The sequence below is a fragment of the Pristis pectinata genome, chromosome 20, assembly GCF_009764475.1.
Source record: "Pristis pectinata isolate sPriPec2 chromosome 20, sPriPec2.1.pri, whole genome shotgun sequence".
In the NCBI taxonomy this organism is placed as follows: domain Eukaryota; kingdom Metazoa; phylum Chordata; class Chondrichthyes; order Rhinopristiformes; family Pristidae; genus Pristis; species Pristis pectinata.
Window position 1 is genome coordinate 41693206 of NC_067424.1, and position 15744 is coordinate 41708949.

The 15744-nt window shown below is 60.6% G+C and overlaps 2 protein-coding genes across 2 annotated transcripts; both read left to right on the forward strand.

Annotated features, from left to right (window-relative positions):
- The first annotated feature begins 313 nt into the window (after nt 1-313).
- Nucleotides 314-3794, forward strand: LOC127580909 (ATP-sensitive inward rectifier potassium channel 10-like). The gene has a single exon (XM_052034890.1). The coding sequence runs from the start codon at nt 395-397 to the stop codon at nt 1541-1543; it is 1149 nt and encodes a 382-aa protein (XP_051890850.1). The 5' UTR covers nt 314-394; the 3' UTR covers nt 1544-3794.
- Nucleotides 3795-7788: 3994 nt separating this feature from the next.
- Nucleotides 7789-15685, forward strand: cfap126 (cilia and flagella associated protein 126). The gene is made up of 5 exons (XM_052034897.1): nt 7789-7852; nt 7969-8040; nt 8433-8513; nt 14619-14792; nt 15289-15685. Exons 1-5 carry the CDS (start codon nt 7826-7828, stop codon nt 15592-15594), a joined length of 660 nt encoding a protein of 219 aa, XP_051890857.1. The 5' UTR covers nt 7789-7825; the 3' UTR covers nt 15595-15685.
- Nucleotides 15686-15744: the final 59 nt, after the last annotated feature.

Below are 15744 nucleotides of genomic sequence, written 5' to 3' on the forward strand. Positions count from 1 at the left end.
ACTGTCCACTTCCCTCCAGAGATGCTGCCTGACCTGCTGAGTTCCTCCAGCGTTCTGTGTGTGTTGTGTGTCCTAATAACTGAAACTCCCCTCCCCCCCACTGCAGCAGATCCTGAGCCACACATTCAGCTCCCCGATCTTCCTATTCTACACTCACCAGGGTCAGACACAGGGTGAAGCTCCCTCTACACTGTCCCATCACACACTCCCAGGGCACGGGTCAGACACAGGGCGAAGCTCCCTCTACACTGTCCCACCACACACTCCCAGGGTCAGACACAGGGCGAAGCTCCCTCTGCACCATCCCAGACCCTCACCCTGCACCCTGACCTTCCATCTCATCACTTTGCAGGGTTGGTGGCAGGTGGAAAGTGGCCGGGAGCTCGCATCCGCCATGTCATCGGCCAAAGTGTTCTCGAGCCAGACGACGCAGACGGACAGCCAGCCGCTGCTGAAGCCGGGCCGCCTGCGGGGCCGGGTGATGAACAAAGATGGGCGCAGCAACGTGCGGCTGGTGCACGTCAGCGGCTGGGGCTACCTCTACCTCAAGGACCTGTGGACCACCTTCGTCGACCTCAAGTGGCGCTACAAGCTGGCGCTCTTCTGCGCCAGCTTCGCCGGCACCTGGTTCGCCTTCGGCCTGGCCTGGTACCTGGTGGCCCTGCTACACGGGGACCTGGAGGGCACCCGCGTCCCCGCCAACCACACCCTGTGCGTGGCCAACATGCAGAGCCTGACTGCCGCCTTCCTCTTCTCGCTGGAGTCGCAGACCACCATCGGCTACGGCTACCGCTACATCTCCGAGGAGTGCCCCGCCGCCATCCTGCTGCTGGTGGCGCAGCTGATCCTCACCACCCTGCTGGAGGTGTTTGTCACCGGCACCTTCCTGGCCAAGGTGGCGCGGCCCAAGAAGCGGGCGGAGGGGGTGCGCTTCAGCCGGCACGCGGTGGTCTCGTCCCGCGAGGGCTGCCTCTCGCTGCAGATCCGCGTGGCCAATGTGCGGCGCAGCCTGCTGCTGGGCTGCCAGGTGTCGGGCAAGCTGCTGCGGGCGGGGCTGGCGCGTGCCGGCGAGTCCGTGCACCTGCAGCAGGCCGACGTAGCCTTCCGGCTGGACGCGGGCACTGACAGCCCCTTCCTGGTGCTGCCCCTCACCTTCCACCATGCCATCGACGAGGCCAGCCCCCTGGCACCGGTGGCCCTTGGGCAGGGACGGGCAGGGGGCAGCGGCCGGGCCCAGGACGAGGGCTTCGAGCTGGTGGTGATCCTCAGCGGGACGGTGGAGTCCACCAGCGCCCTGTGCCAGGCCCGCACCTCCTACCTGCCCGAGGAGATCCTGTGGGGCTACGAGTTCTGCCCCGTGGTCTCCGTCTCGCCCAGCGGCAAGTACGTGGCCGACTTTGCCAGCTTCGACCGGGTGGCGCGGGTGCCCGGCGTGGAGTGGCAGTGGGGGGGAGCGGCCGAGAAGGTACGGCTGGAGGAGGAGCTCAAGAGGGGAGGCGAGAAGGAGGGGGGGTCCCGTAACGTGAAGATCAGCAACGTCTGACGACGGGGGTGTCAGTGACTCACAGCCCCCACCACAGCCCAGCGACTCCCCTTCCTACAGAACACCGTCCTCCAACAGTGACTCCCCCCACCCACCCACAGAACACCGGCCTCCATCTACAAATCCCCCCACCCACCCACAGAACACCCTACCACAGTTCACCACGGGTGAAAACCCTCCCACAGGTCACCGACTCCCCGCACCCAGAGAACACCCACCCACAGCTCACTGACTCCCTCCAGATGGCCCAAGGACTCCCCCCACCCACAGATGGCCCAAGGACTCCCACCACCCACAGAACACCCCACCACCCACAGAACACCCCACCCACAGCTCACTGGCTCCCCTCCCACCTAGCCCACGGACTCCCGCCCCACCCACAGAACACCGTCCTCCATCACTGACTCTCCCCACCCATAGAACCGACTACCCCCACCCACAGAATACGATCCCCCATCAGCGACTCCCCCCCACCTACCCATGGAAAACCCTCCCACAGGTCACCAACTCCCCCCACCCAAAGAACACCCACCCACAGCTCGCTGACTCCCTCCACACAGCCCAAGGACTGCCACCCCACCCTCAGAACCGCCTCCCCATCACCCACTGCCCACGGACACTGCCCCCGGTCACGGACTCTCCCCTCTCCTCCAATGAGCTGATGGGTGTGTAGTGATACCATCGTTCAGGGAGGATGAGAAGACCCCTTTGGCTGTCTCACTTTGTTCTGATGCCCCCACCCCCAGACTGTGGGGTGATTGGTTCCCCGCCCCAGGGTCACATATCACGGGGACCCCTCCTCGCTGCCATCTGCAACTCCAGACCCACAGCCTGAGTCTCTGCCTGTCAGGGGCCGGGAACACCTTCCCCCCACCAGCCTGCTGCCCCCTCCCTGACGCCCACCTCCCCCATTCCGATGATCCATGGGAGATCATGGAGGCGGAGGGGGTGATTCCCACTCTCAGTGAGGGGGCTGGAGATGATCTCGGCTTGGGACGGGACAGGAGGGGGCAGCTCCGTCCACTCAGCCCCCAGTGGCTCTCTCTGTGGGGCATCCCATTCCCCACCCTTCACCGGGTTCATTGACTCCCCCCACCCCCTCCCTCGACGGCCTCCACTTCCAACTCCTCTGCAGCCGGCACCAGGCCACTGCCCCTCACTGTGTGGAGCTCCCCCCCAACCAACCAAAACCGGCCCAGGACCTTCAATGGGTGCCCCCCCACACCTGTCCCCTCCTGCCAAGACCAGCCTCTCCGTCTGCCCTCTCTGGACCCCTCAGCGGGGCTCAGATCCCAGCCTGGCCTCCTTCCCTCCCAGGACACGACCTACCACCCAAAGGCCTCAGCACAGCTCCCCCCACCCCCGGTCCCACACTCAACCGTCGCCCGATGGGGAACCAGAAACACCCTTTGTGAACCCGCAGACGTCACCGTCCTCCCATTCTGCACCTCTCCAAACGCTGCGCATTAAACCGCAGTCGCCCCTTCTTGGCCCCGCGTCCCCACTGTCCGCCGTTATCCCCCCCCACCGGGGGCCGCACGGCCCCCCTCCATATATACCCACCCTGTGCTCTCTGAAATGGAAGGTGGGGGCAATGACATGGTGAAGGGAAGGGGTCTCTCCCCCAGCACTGACAGAAGGTGGCGGCGGGGGGGGGGGGGGGTCCAAGGGCGACTTTCTGAGGAAGGAGGAGGGGATGCAGGGGGAGGTTTCTGTTGGTGGGGGGGGCAGCAGGAGGGGGAATCTCCCCCCTCCCTGAGAGCTGTGAGAGTGTGGGACCCACCCCCACACGGAGGGGCTGAGGGCTGCAACCTCCCCAGATGTGTTTACGGGGGGGGGGGGGGGGGGCGGGGGGTTGGAGGGAGAAGGGGAGGGAGGGGCAGGTGGAGAGACTTACACAGGGAAGGACGGGAGGAGGTGGAAGGAGTAGAGAGGCCAGCACCGACCAGTGGGCTGAAGGGCCTCTGTCACGTGACCAATGTAATCCTCTACTTACAAAGCGCGAGACTGTATTCACTTTGCTAACAACTCCTCTGTCGGCAGCAGAGGTTGATGCAGAAGAGCCCACAGCACCCTCTAGACTCCCCAGTTGCTGCTTCACTGACTGCCCCCCACCAAATGACTAAACTGCATTTGCCGCCTGCTCGCCCACCCTCTGCACTGGCACTGCAGCCTTGTGGCACAGGGTGGGGCTGCTCAGCATCAGCACCTCTTCCTTCGCACCCCCCCCACCCCGCCCAACCACCCACCCTGCACTGACTCACACAAGGGACAGGCAGTGCAAACCAGCTCCCCTCCGAACACAGCACCGTCCCAACGTCCGGACTGCTGCAGCAAGGGGTGCCCGTTCACACAGTGACCCGGGACTGGATGACAATACTTGTGGGGTCCACCGTACCCCAGGAACTGGGGCCGAGAGGGGAGGTGGTGAGGGGAGGAGTGGGAGGGACGGGGGGAGAGGAGAGGCTGGGCAGTGCGATGGATGGAAGAGCAAGCTTGCTTTGTACACTGATTTCTCAAACACAAATAAAGCATTGAATTAATGTCGGGTCGCCCTGCATGGAGGGAGGGAGGGAGGGAAGGAGGGAGAGGGACGGAGGGGGAGAGGGGGCAGAGAGAGAGAGAGGGAGAGAGAGAGAGAGAGAGCATGTGATAGAGGGGAGTATGTGTGTGAGAGAGAGGGGGGGTGTGTGTGAGAGGGAGGGGCTGTGTGTGAGGGGGAGAAGGGGAATGTGTGGGGGCAGAGGGGTGTGTGAGGGGGAGAGAGGGGAGTGTGTATGTATGTGTGGGGAGAGGGGGGATTGTGTGTGTGTGTGTAGGGTGAGGGGGAGAGTGTGTGTGTGGGGAGAGGGGTGTGTGTGTAGGGAGAGAGGGGAGTGTGTGTGGGGAGAGGGGGGGTGTGTGGGGAGCTGGGGGTGTGTGTGGGGAGAGAGGGGGGTGTGTGTAGGGAGAGAGGTGGAGTGTGTGTGGGGAGAGGGGGGGTGTGTGTGGGGAGAGGGGGCTGTGTGTGGGGAGAGGGCTGTGTGTGTGGGGAGAGGGCTGTGTGTGTGGGGAGAGGGGGGTGTGTGTGGGGAGAGAGGGGTGTGTGTGTGGGGAGAGGGCTGTGTGTGTGGGGAGAGGGGGGTGTGTGTGGGGAGAGGGGGGGTGTGTGTGGGGAGAGGGGGCTGTGTGTGGGGAGAGGGCTGTGTGTGTGGGGAGAGGGGTGTGTGTGTGGGGAGAGAGGGGTGTGTGTGTGGGGAGAGGGCTGTGTGTGTGGGGAGAGGGGTGTGTGTGGGGAGAGGGGGGTGTGTGTGTGGGGAGAGGGGGGTGTGTGTGGGGAGAGGGGAGTGTGTGTGTGGGGAGAGGGGGGTGTGTGTGTGGGGAGAGGGGAGTGTGTGTGGGGAGAGGGGGGTGTGTGTGTGGGGAGAGGGGGGTGTGTGTGTGGGGAGAGGGGGGTGTGTGTGGGGAGAGGGGAGTGTGTGTGTGGGCAGAGGGGGGTGTGTGTGGGGAGAGGGGGGTGTGTGTAGGGAGAGAGGGGAGTGTGTGGGGAGGGGGGGAGTGTGTGTGGGGAGGGGGGAGTGTGTGTGGGGAGGGGGGAGTGCGTGGGAGTGGAGGGAGAGGGGAGGGGGGAATGGGGAGGGAGGGGAGGTGGGAGCGTGTGTGTATCAGAGGGAGGGAGGGGAGACTGTGAGGGGGAGGGAGGGGGAGTGGGGGGAGTGTGAGGGACTGAGGGAGGGGTGGAGCGTGATCAAAGGGTTGAGGGGCAGGTTTTTGAGTGGCAATGGGAATGTTATGGGGAGGGAGGGTGTTTAGGGGAGTGGGGGGTGTTTGACGGGGAAGGAAGGAGTTTTTGAGGGGGAGGGGTGTTTGAGGGGGAGGGAGGGAGTGTTTGGGGGAGAGAGGGGGTATTTAGGGGAGGTGGAGGGAATGTTTGGGGAGCAGGGAGGGTGGGTTTAGCAGGGAAGGGAATGGGTGTTTGAGGGGGAGGAAAGGTGTTTATGGGGAGGGAGGTGTTTGGGGAGGGAGGGGTGTTTAGGGGAGAGAGTCGGTGTTTAGGGTAGGGGAGGGGTGTTTAGGGGTGGGAGGGATGTTTGGGGAGGGGGGTGTTTGGGAGGAGAGAGGGTGTGTTTGGGGCAAAGAGGGGTGTTTAGGGGCAGGGAGTGAGTGTTTAGGGGAAGGAGTCTGTGTTTAAGGGACAGAGGGGGTTTCTAGGGGAGGGGGTTTAGCGGGGAGGGAGTGTTTAGGGGAGGGAGGGGTATTTAGGGGAGTGGAGGGTGTTTGGGGTGGGGGTTTAGGGTGGAGGGAGGGAGCATTTGGGGAGGGGGTCTTTAGGGGAGAGGGGGGTGTTTAGGGGGGGTGTTTGGGGGGGGTGTTTGTGAAGGGGAGTGTTTGGGGAGGGGGTGTTTTGGGGAGAGGGAGTGTTGGGGAGAGGGGGTGTTGGGAGAGAGGGGGTGTTTGGGGACGGGGGTGTTTCGGGGAGGTAGGTTTAGGGGAGAGGGGGTGTTTGGGGGAGGGGGTGTTTGGAGAGGGGTGTGTTTGGGGGAGAGAGGGTGCGTTTAGGGGAGAGGGGGTGTTGGGGAGAGGGTGTTTGGGGAGAGGGGGTGTTGGGGTGTTTGGGGGAGGGAGGTGTTTAGGGGAGAGGGGGTGGTGGGGGAGAGGGGGTGTTTGGGGGAGGAGGGTGTTTGGGGGAGGGGGTGTTGGGGGAGGGGGTGTTTGGGGGAGGGGGGTATTTGGGGGAGGGAGGTGTTTAGGGGGGAGGGAGGTGTTTAGGGGAGAGGGGGGTGGTGGGGGAGAGGGGGGTGTTTGGGGGAGAGGGGGGTGTTTAGGACGGGGACGGGGAGCCGATCGGGAGCCCTGGACTGCGTTGATTGGTGGAGCCGGACTCCCCCGTTCCCACCGAGCCGATGGAGGGCGACAGACTGAGTCAGCACCCCGGGGACTACAGACACTGGAGTCTGGGGCAACACACCAACTGCTCGAGGAACTCAGCCGTCGGGCAGCGTCTGTGGGGGAACAATGAGGGCTGATGTTCCGGGTCAAGACCCTGCATCAGGACCGGGGGCGTGGAGGGTGCATTGGCAGTCGAGGAGAGGGGGGTGATGGCGGAGGCTGGGAGGGGTGAGGGAGAGGGAGGTGGCGGGGTGAGGGAGCTGGAGGGGCAGAGGGAGGGGCAGGGAGGTGACAGGTGGAGACCGTTGTCAGAGAGCAGAAGATTAGTTGAAACAACAGTGGGAGGGGTGGGGGCAATGGTTGGGGGGAGAGATTGATGGTGGGGGGCAGTGGGGGGAGACATTTGTGGGGGAGACGGCGGGGGGCAGTGGGGGGGACTGTGGGAGGGAGATGGTAGGGGGGCAATGGAGGGTCCATGAGGGAGGGGCTCACAGAGAACGCCTCCCAACTGGGCACGTGTGGGTGGACTCTGGGTTGTGGAACAGAGACACAGGGGCCTGTGGATCTTCCCACCAGTCTCTCAACACACAGTTCTGTCCTGCAGCACGGCGCTCCCTCACCGCCCCTCCCTCACTGCCCCTCCCACAGCACGGCGCTCCCTCACCGCCTCTCCCACAGCACCCCTCCCACAGCACGGAGCTCTCTTACTGCCCCTCCCACAGCACTGTGCTCCCTCACTGCCCCTCCCACAGCGTGGAGCTCCCTCACCGCCCCTCCCACGGCGTGGAGCTCCCTCACCGCCCCTCCCACGGCGTGGAGCTCCCTCACCGTCCCTCCCACGGTGTGGAGCTCCCTCACCGCCCCTCCCACGGCGTGGAGCTCCCTCACCGCCCCTCCCACGGCGTGGAGCTCCCTCACTGTCCCTCCCACGGCGTGGAGCTCCCTCACCGCCCCTCCCATGGCATGGAGCTCCCTCACCGCCCCTCCCACAGTGTGGAGCTCCCTCACCGTCCCTCCCATGGCATGGAGCTCCCTCAACGCCCCTCCCTCACCACCCCTCCCACAGCATGGAGCTCCCTCACTGCCCCTCCCACAGCACGGAGCTCCCTCACCGCCCCTCCCACGCTGATACTTTCTGTGTGAACTTTATATTTTAAGAATGGTGAGGCTCAGTTGACGGCTTTGCTGCTGCCGGGAGACCAGGTGTTGCTGGGGTGACGAGAAGTAAACAATTCCAAATAATGTTATGCTGTGAGGGATTAGAGTGGGGGAGAGAAGGGGAGAGGGAGAGGAGAGGAGAGAGAGGGGAGCTAGAGGGAGGGAGGCAGAGTGAGGGAGGGAGAGAGAGGGGGAGAGAGGAAGAGAGAGGGGGGGAGAGGGGGGGAGAGAGGAGTGGATTCAAGCCGCCCTCCAATGGCGTACAGCTACCATGCCAATCAAGTGAGTGTCCCAGTGCAGCAGAATGGAGGGGGGCCGAAGGGCCGATGCTGGGTGGAGGGAGTGGGACGGTGCGGGGATCTGGCTAACTTCATTAACCATCTGCCCCAACCCCACAGTACGAGGGAGCCTACAACAACACCCGGATGAACAGCTGGACCGTCCCCAAACCCCGGGATCAAACCTCGAAGGTAGGGGAGGGGTGGCCAGGAGGGGGACCACAGGGGGTGGAGGGGCGGGTGGGTGGCGGGGGGGAGGCGAACGCAAACCCAAGGCCTGACTGGACTGCCAGAAGCGAGGGAATCCCAGGTCTGGAGATGGGAGGGGCAGCCTGGTCTGAACCCCAGTGGAGGAGGCCTGGTCTTCACACAAGCAGCCGGACTGAGGCTAAACCCCAGGCAGCCAAGGCCAAAAGCTGCCCAGGGGTTGGGGGCAAGGGCCAGGGGCTGAGGGAGAGGGGGGCTGAGGGAGGCCCCATGGGAGGAGGAGGAGGCCTGGAGCCCCCAGGGCAGGGGAGGCCAATGTGTGACACTCGGCTGCAGTATCTGCCAGTGACCAGCGCTCCCATTCCTTTCCTGTCCAGAGGCCTACGTTTCGAGAAGGATCCAGCTTCTTCATTGCAAATGACAAAGGATACCTGAAGCCAGGTGTGCCCCGATCGAAGGTGAGGAGTGCGGGGGAGATCTAATCTATGCCTTGGGAGTGTGTGATGGGACAGTGTAGAGGGAGCTTCACCCTGTGTCTGACCCATGCCCTGGGAGTGTGTGATGGGATAGTGTAGAGGGAGCTTCACCCTGTGTCTGACCCGTGCCCTGGGAGTGTGTGATGGGATAGTGTAGAGGGAGCTTCACTCTGTGTCTGATCTGTGCCCTGGGAGTGTGTGATGGGACAGTGTAGAGGGGGTCATTGAATCATACAGCACAGACACAGGCCCTTCAGCCCACCATGTCTGTGCTGACCCCTGGACCCATTTCCCAGCCCTTGGTCCGTACCGTCTCTGCCCCGGTGATTCAAGTGTGGTCCAGGTACCTCAGTGTGGTGGGAATCTCTGTCCCCACCCTCTCCCTACCTCCCTAGCCAGTGTGGTCGAGATTCCAAACCCCCTCTGGGGGAATGCATTCTCCCTTAGACCCCCTCGAAACCTCCTACCTCACTTTAAACCCATACCCTCTTGTCTTAGGCACACCCACCATGGGAAAAATATTAATGATGCTATCCACCCCCACCACCCACCCCCTCACCCCTCCACGTTACATATCCCAATCACATCATCGCTCAGCCTCCTCCACATCAGGGTAACCAAACCCAGATTATCCAGTCTCTCCTTGCCACCAGAATACTCCAATCGCAGGCAACGCTCTGGGGAACCTCCTCTGCACCCTCTCAGGCAGCATCACCTCCTTCTAGTCCTGTGGTGACCAGAACTGCACCCAGTGCTCCAGCTGTGGCCTGACCCGGGTTTTCTCACATGACCTCCCAACTCTCTTATTCTTGACCTATGAAGGAAAGTCCGCCATACGCCTTCTTCTACATTATCCAACTGTGCTGCCTCTTTCAGGGATCTGTGGACTTGTATCTGCTCGTCTCTCTGTTCACCAATACTCCCCAGGGCCCGAGCATTAACACAGTACGCCCTTGTTTGCCTTCCCAAAATCCACCACCTCACACTTCTCAGGATTAAATTCCATTTGCCAGCACTCTGCCTCACTTTTCCAGCTGGAATGTGTAATGTGGGAGATTGAGGGGTGACCTGATCGAGGTGTATAAGATCATGGGGGGCACAGACAGGGTGAAAGCTCAGAGTCTTTCTCCCAGGGAGGGGGTGCTGAGAACAAGAGGTCACAGGTTTAAGATCAGAGGCAAGAGATTTAAAAGGGACATCAGGGGCAGCTTCTTCATGCAAAGGGTGGTGTGTATTTGGAACGAGCTGCCAGAAATAATGGTTGAGGTGGGCACATTAGCAATGCTTAAAACCCATCCAGATGTCCACGAATAGGAGAGGTTTAGAGGGCTGTGGGCCAAACACGGGCAGATGGGACCAGCTCGCTGGGCAACACAGTCGGCACGGACCAGTTGAGCCGAAGGGCCTGTTTCCGTGCTGTGTGCCGCCATGTCTGGCTGTAACTCGAGACTAACTCCATTGCTATCCACACCAGTTTTCACATCATCTGCTGCCTTACTTACCATACCTCATACATTCACATCCAAACCGTTAATGTGTGTTGCAAACATAAAACCGTCCAGCATAGGCACGGGCCGTGTCTGCCCGCCTCGCCCACGCCTACTGTGATGCCGATCTACACCAACCCCATTTGCCTACATTAGGCCTGTGTCTCCCCCCTCCACTCCTTTCCCATCCAAGTACCTGTCCAAACGCCCCTTAAACATTATAACTGAACCTGCCTCTACCCCCTCCTCTGGCAGCTCGTCCCATACATCCACCACCCTCTGTGTGCGAGAAACCTCCCCCTCAAATCCCTTCAAATCTCTCCCCCCTCACCTTAAACCTGTGCCCTCTAGTTTGAGACTCCCCTGTCCTGGGAAAAAAACTATGCTCTTCATAATTTTACAAACCTCTACGAGGTCACCCCTTCGCCTCTTGTGTTTCAGTGAGAACAAACCCAGCCTGTCCAATCTCTCCTGATAACTACAGCCCTCCATTTCAAGCATCGTCCCGGTGATTCCCTTCTGCACTCTCTCTGTTGCTACGACACCCGTCCTGCGGTGTGACAACCAGAACCGTACACAATATTTTTAAGTGCAGCCTAACCAGTGTTTGGTACAACTGCAACATGGTGTCCCAATTCTCACACTCTGTACCTCTGCGTATGACGGCATGCACACCACATGCCTTCTGCACTACCCGAACCACCAGTGTTGCCACTTCCAGCGAGCGATGGACTTGCGGCCTCAAGGTCTCTCTGTCTATCAACACTCCTGAGGGCCTTGCCATTTACCTCAAATGTCCGATCAGAATTTGACCTCCCAAAGTGCATCAGCTCACACCTGTCTGGATTCAATTCGATCTGCCACCACTACACCCAACATTCCAGCTAATCTCTCTCCTACTATACCTTTGAACAACTTCCTTTCCTATCTACACCTCCACCAACCCTTGTTCTCATCCAAGTCATTTATATCACAAACAACAAAAATCCCGGCACCGACCCCTGCGGGACACCACTGGTCACTGACTTCCAGTCAGATGAACACCCCTCCACCCTCCGCCGAGGGTGAAGCAGGTTACAGTGAATTGCAAAGAGATCTTGATCAGTTAGGGAGATGGGCTGAGGAACGGCAAATGGTTTTCAACTTGGATAAGTGTTTTGGACAATCAAACCAAGGTAGGACTTGTACAGTGAATGGCAGGGCACTGATGAGTGATGTGGGACAGAGGGACCTGGGAGTACAAGTGCACAGTTGGCTGAAAGCAGCCGCGCAAGTAGACAGGGTGGGGAAGAAGGTGTTTAGCACGCTGGCCTTCATCAGTCAGGGCATCAAGTTTTGTCAAGCTGGAGAGGGTGCAGGAGAGATTTACGAGGATGCTGCCTGGACTCGAGGGCCTGAGTTATAGGGAGAGGTTGGCCACGCTGGATCTCTAGTCCTTGGAGTGTAGGGGAGTGAGGGATGACCTCATAGAAGTTTATAAAATCATGAGGGGTATGGATGAGGTGGACGGTCATAGTCTTTTCCCCAGGGTTGGGGAGTCCATAACTGGAGGGCACAGATACAAGATAAGAGGGGGGAGACTGAAGAGAGACCCGAGAGGTGGTGAGGACCTGGAACGAGCTGCCAGAGGAAGTGGTCGAGGTGGGTACAATTGCAACATTTAAGAGGCATTTGGATAGGTATGTGGAGGGGAGGGGCTTGGAGGGTTATGGGCCAAACATGGGCAACTGGGACTAGCACGGAGGATGCTGTGGTCAGCATGGACCAGTTGGGCCGAAGGGCCTGTCTCCGTGCTGTGTTACTCTACAACTATTTTCTGTTTTCCCTGGAGTGCAGGGGGCTGAGGGGCAACATTGAGAGAGGTTTAGAAAATCGTGAGGGACACAGATCAGTGAATGGCCACAGTCTTTTTCCCAAGGTAGGGGAGTCGAAAACTGGAAGGCACAGGTTTAGGGTGAGAGGGGAAAGATTTAAAGGGGACCTGAGGGGCAACTTTCTCCACACACAGGGTGGTGGGTGTGTGGAACGAGCTGCCCAAGGGAGTGGTAGAGGCGGCTACAGTTACAAGACACTTGGACAGGTACGTGGACAGGAAAGGTTTAGAGGGATCTGGGCCAAACGCAGGCAAATGAAATAGCTCAGGAAAGGACCTTGACAGCATGGGTGAGATGGGTTGAAGGGCCTGTTTCCGCGTGGTTAAACTCCATGTCATCCCTCCTGTGTGTGGCCATACTGCTCTCCCTGACTGGGAAGCAACACCCCCTCCTCTTGTGTACCCCCTAACGCCTGAAACCTCTCTACCCCGGAGCGCTGAGCTGCCAGTCCTGCCCTTCCCTCAGCCACGCTTCTGTAATCCCGGCTGGTCCGCACTCCCGCCTCATCCCGAGGCTCCTTGCATTCAAGTAAATGCAGTTGAGCCACCGACCCTCTCGTCCTTCCCTCCTGTCTCTGTTCACTGCACCTGCCCGTTCTGTTTCAAGGCTCACCGGCCTGTGGTTCCTTGCCTTATCCCTGCTGCCCTCGAGGAGCAACATCAGCCACCGTCCAGTCCTCCAGCACCTGTGGCTGCAGAGATGCAAAAACCTCCTCCCTTGCCTCCCACCGCAGCTCATTACCTCATCTTGCCCCGGGGATTATCCACCTTTATTTGCTCCAAGACACCTAACAGCTCCTTCCTAATGCGATCGAGCTCCAGAGTCTCCCTGAACTCTCCCTCTACCATGTCCTTCTTGGGGAATACCCATGAGAAGTATTTGTGTGGGACATCTCCCAGCTCCACACACAAATGGTCTGTGTGGTGCCCAACAGGATGACAACTCTGGTTACTCCCTTCCCCTTAACGTACGTAGAGTTCCTCGGGATTTTGCTGATGATATTTCATGGCCCCTCTTTGCCCATCCTAATTTCCTTTCTTAGTACTTTGCTACACTCTGCTACTCCTCCAGGGTCTCACCCGTTTCCAGTCACTTTTACCCATCACATGCTTCTCTTGTCATCCAGCGTTCCCCAATTGTGCCACCCTACCCCTGCACCCTCACGGGAACCTGCTGGCCCTCAACTCCCACTCTCTCCTTTATAAAAGGTCCCCACTCACTGCGTGGTTTTACCCACAAGCAGCTGCTCCCATTCCACCAGCTCCTGCCTCGCATTTTTGCCGTCAGCCTTCCCCCAGTTTGGGACCCTGACCTGCAGACCATCCTTGTCGCTCTCCGTAACTGTCCTGAAACTAACCGAATTGTGACCACTCTTCACAAAATGCTCCCCCACCGACATCCCCCACCACTCGCCTTGTCTCACTTCCCAAGATCAGGTCCCGTCCCGCCCCTTCTCTCGAAGGACCGTTTACGTCGTGGCTCAAAAACTCTCCCGGGTGCACTTTACAAATTCCTCCCCATCTCAACTTCTCACACTGCAGCAACCTGCGTCAATCCCGGGGAGAGTTAAACCCCCCGACTCTTTGCTCCTACACCTGCCTGTGATTTGCCCCCGTATCTGCTCCTCTGTCTCCCACTGACCACTGGGGGTCCTGTAGTGTAACCCCAGCAGAGTGATCGCACCTTTCCTTTCTCTGTCTCTCCCCACATGGTCTCACTGGGAGAGCTTCCCGACATCCTCCCCGAGCCTGGCAGTGATTCCCCTTCACCCCTGGGACTTCTCTACCCTGCAGCATTGAACGTCCTGCCCTCCTTCCGAGCATGTTTCTGTGATTGCAACAACATCGTCTTCCTGCAGGCTGGTCAATGCTCTCGGTTCATCAGTCTCACCAGCCCGGCTCCTTGTAGTGAAACCTCTCTGCCTTATTGAGCCCCGTCTACTCTGCCCGCTGGACGAACTTGGGTTATACTCTCGACCTGACTCCATCAAGTGCGTCCCACCCACTCCCGTCCCCGCCAAATATCTTTAACCCTTCCCCAACAGCAAACGTCCCAGCAGGGATATTGGACCGGTTCCAGGCCAGGTACAACACTCCCACCCGTACAGGTCCCACCTGTCCCGGAGAAGGTCCCAATGATCCAGGTATCTGAAGTCCTCCCTCCTGCCCCAGCTCTTCAGCCTACCCGACCTTCCTGTTCCTATGCTCAGGAGAGTGTGGTGTGGGCTGTAATCCTGAGATTCCAACCCTGGAGGTCCCGCTCCTTAATCTGCTACCAAACTCCCTAAATTCATGCTGCAGGACCTCGTCCCTCTTTCTCCCCATGTCCTTGGTACTGACATGAACCATGACCTCTGGCTGTTCTCCTCCCCCCCTTCAGAATGCCCTGCAGCCGCCCCGAGACGTCCCTGACCCTGGCACCAGGGAGGTGACACCATCCGGGAGTCCCGCTCGCCGCCACAGACGCACCCGTCCACTCCCCGTACGATCAAGTCCCCAATCACTACAGCTCTCCTCATCTCCCCCCACGTCCTGTGCAGCAGGAGGGCCAACGTGAGGCCACAGCCTGGTTGTTGCTGTGTTCCCGAGAGGCCATCCCCCCTACAGTGTCCCACGGGGTATCTGTGTGAGAGGTGGATGGTCACAGGGGCTCTGTACTCCCTGCACACACATCTTCCTGGGAGCTTTGCTCAGTGTCTAAACCCCATTTCCCGGTGCCTTTTTCAGGCGAACCCCTGGGGAACATTCCTCGGGACATGGCAGATGCCCCACCACATCCCGCAACCTCGACCTAACCTCACAGCTCGGAACCCCGCCAACGCAGCCAGGCTGCTCAACCAGGTTAAGGCATCACCCTTGTACCGAGCCAGCAACGGATTCGGACTACAGGCAATGTTCCCGGTAGGAGAGATGGATGGATCAGAAATATGGGGAGAAGCAGTGAGGCAGGGGCGGCGAGGAAGCGCTGCGCCGTGGGAGGGGCGGCGAGGGAGTCCTGCGCTGTGGGAGGGGCGGCGAGGGAGTCCCGTGCCGTGGGAGGGGCGGCGAGGGAGGGCCGGTGAGGAAGGGGCGGTGAGGGAGTCCCGCGCCGTGGGAGGGGCGGTGAGGGAGTCCCGCGCCGTGGGAGGGGCGGTGAGGGAGGGGTGGTGAGAGAGTCCCGCGCCGTGGGAGGGGCGGTGAGGGAGGGGTGGTGAGGGAGTCCCGCGCCGTGGGAGGGGCGGTGAGGGAGGGGTGGTGAGGGAGTCCCGCGCCGTGCGAGGGGCGGTGAGGGAGGGGTGGTGACGGAGTCCTGCGCCGTGGGAGGGGCGGTGAGGGAGGGGTGGTGACGGAGTCCCGCGCCATCATTTCCCCTTCCTCCACGCACTGTTACAACAGCTGTAATTCTCTCCCCCCCCAGCACTGTGTGGAGCAGGTCCCGGAGGAGACGTTTGAGGAAAGCTGTGGCCGGACCCGGGACTCCCCCGTGCCCCCTCCCCGACTCCCCACAAGGCTCAGTGACCGGGAGGCAGCGGCCGGCGGCTCCCGGCTCACAGGAGCCCCGCCCACCCAGATCTGCCCTTCTCCTCCCAGGACGCAGGAGAGCGGGAGGGTCATGACCCCCGGTATGAGGGGTCAGGTGTCGGGGTGCCCGGAGTTCCAGCGGGAGGACCCCGCGGCACAGCCTGACCCCACCCCCAGGTGTCGGAGCCCTCTGATTGGATGACCCAGCAGGGGTCGGGGTGGGGTCGGGCAGCGGTTGGGGGACTCTGTCGATTTGTGTTGACTCGTTAACCAAATAAAAATGCTGAATCAAACCTTGGCTCCACTCTCTGAGCTTTCACCCCGTACATCCTTGGCTCAAAGGGTGACCTTC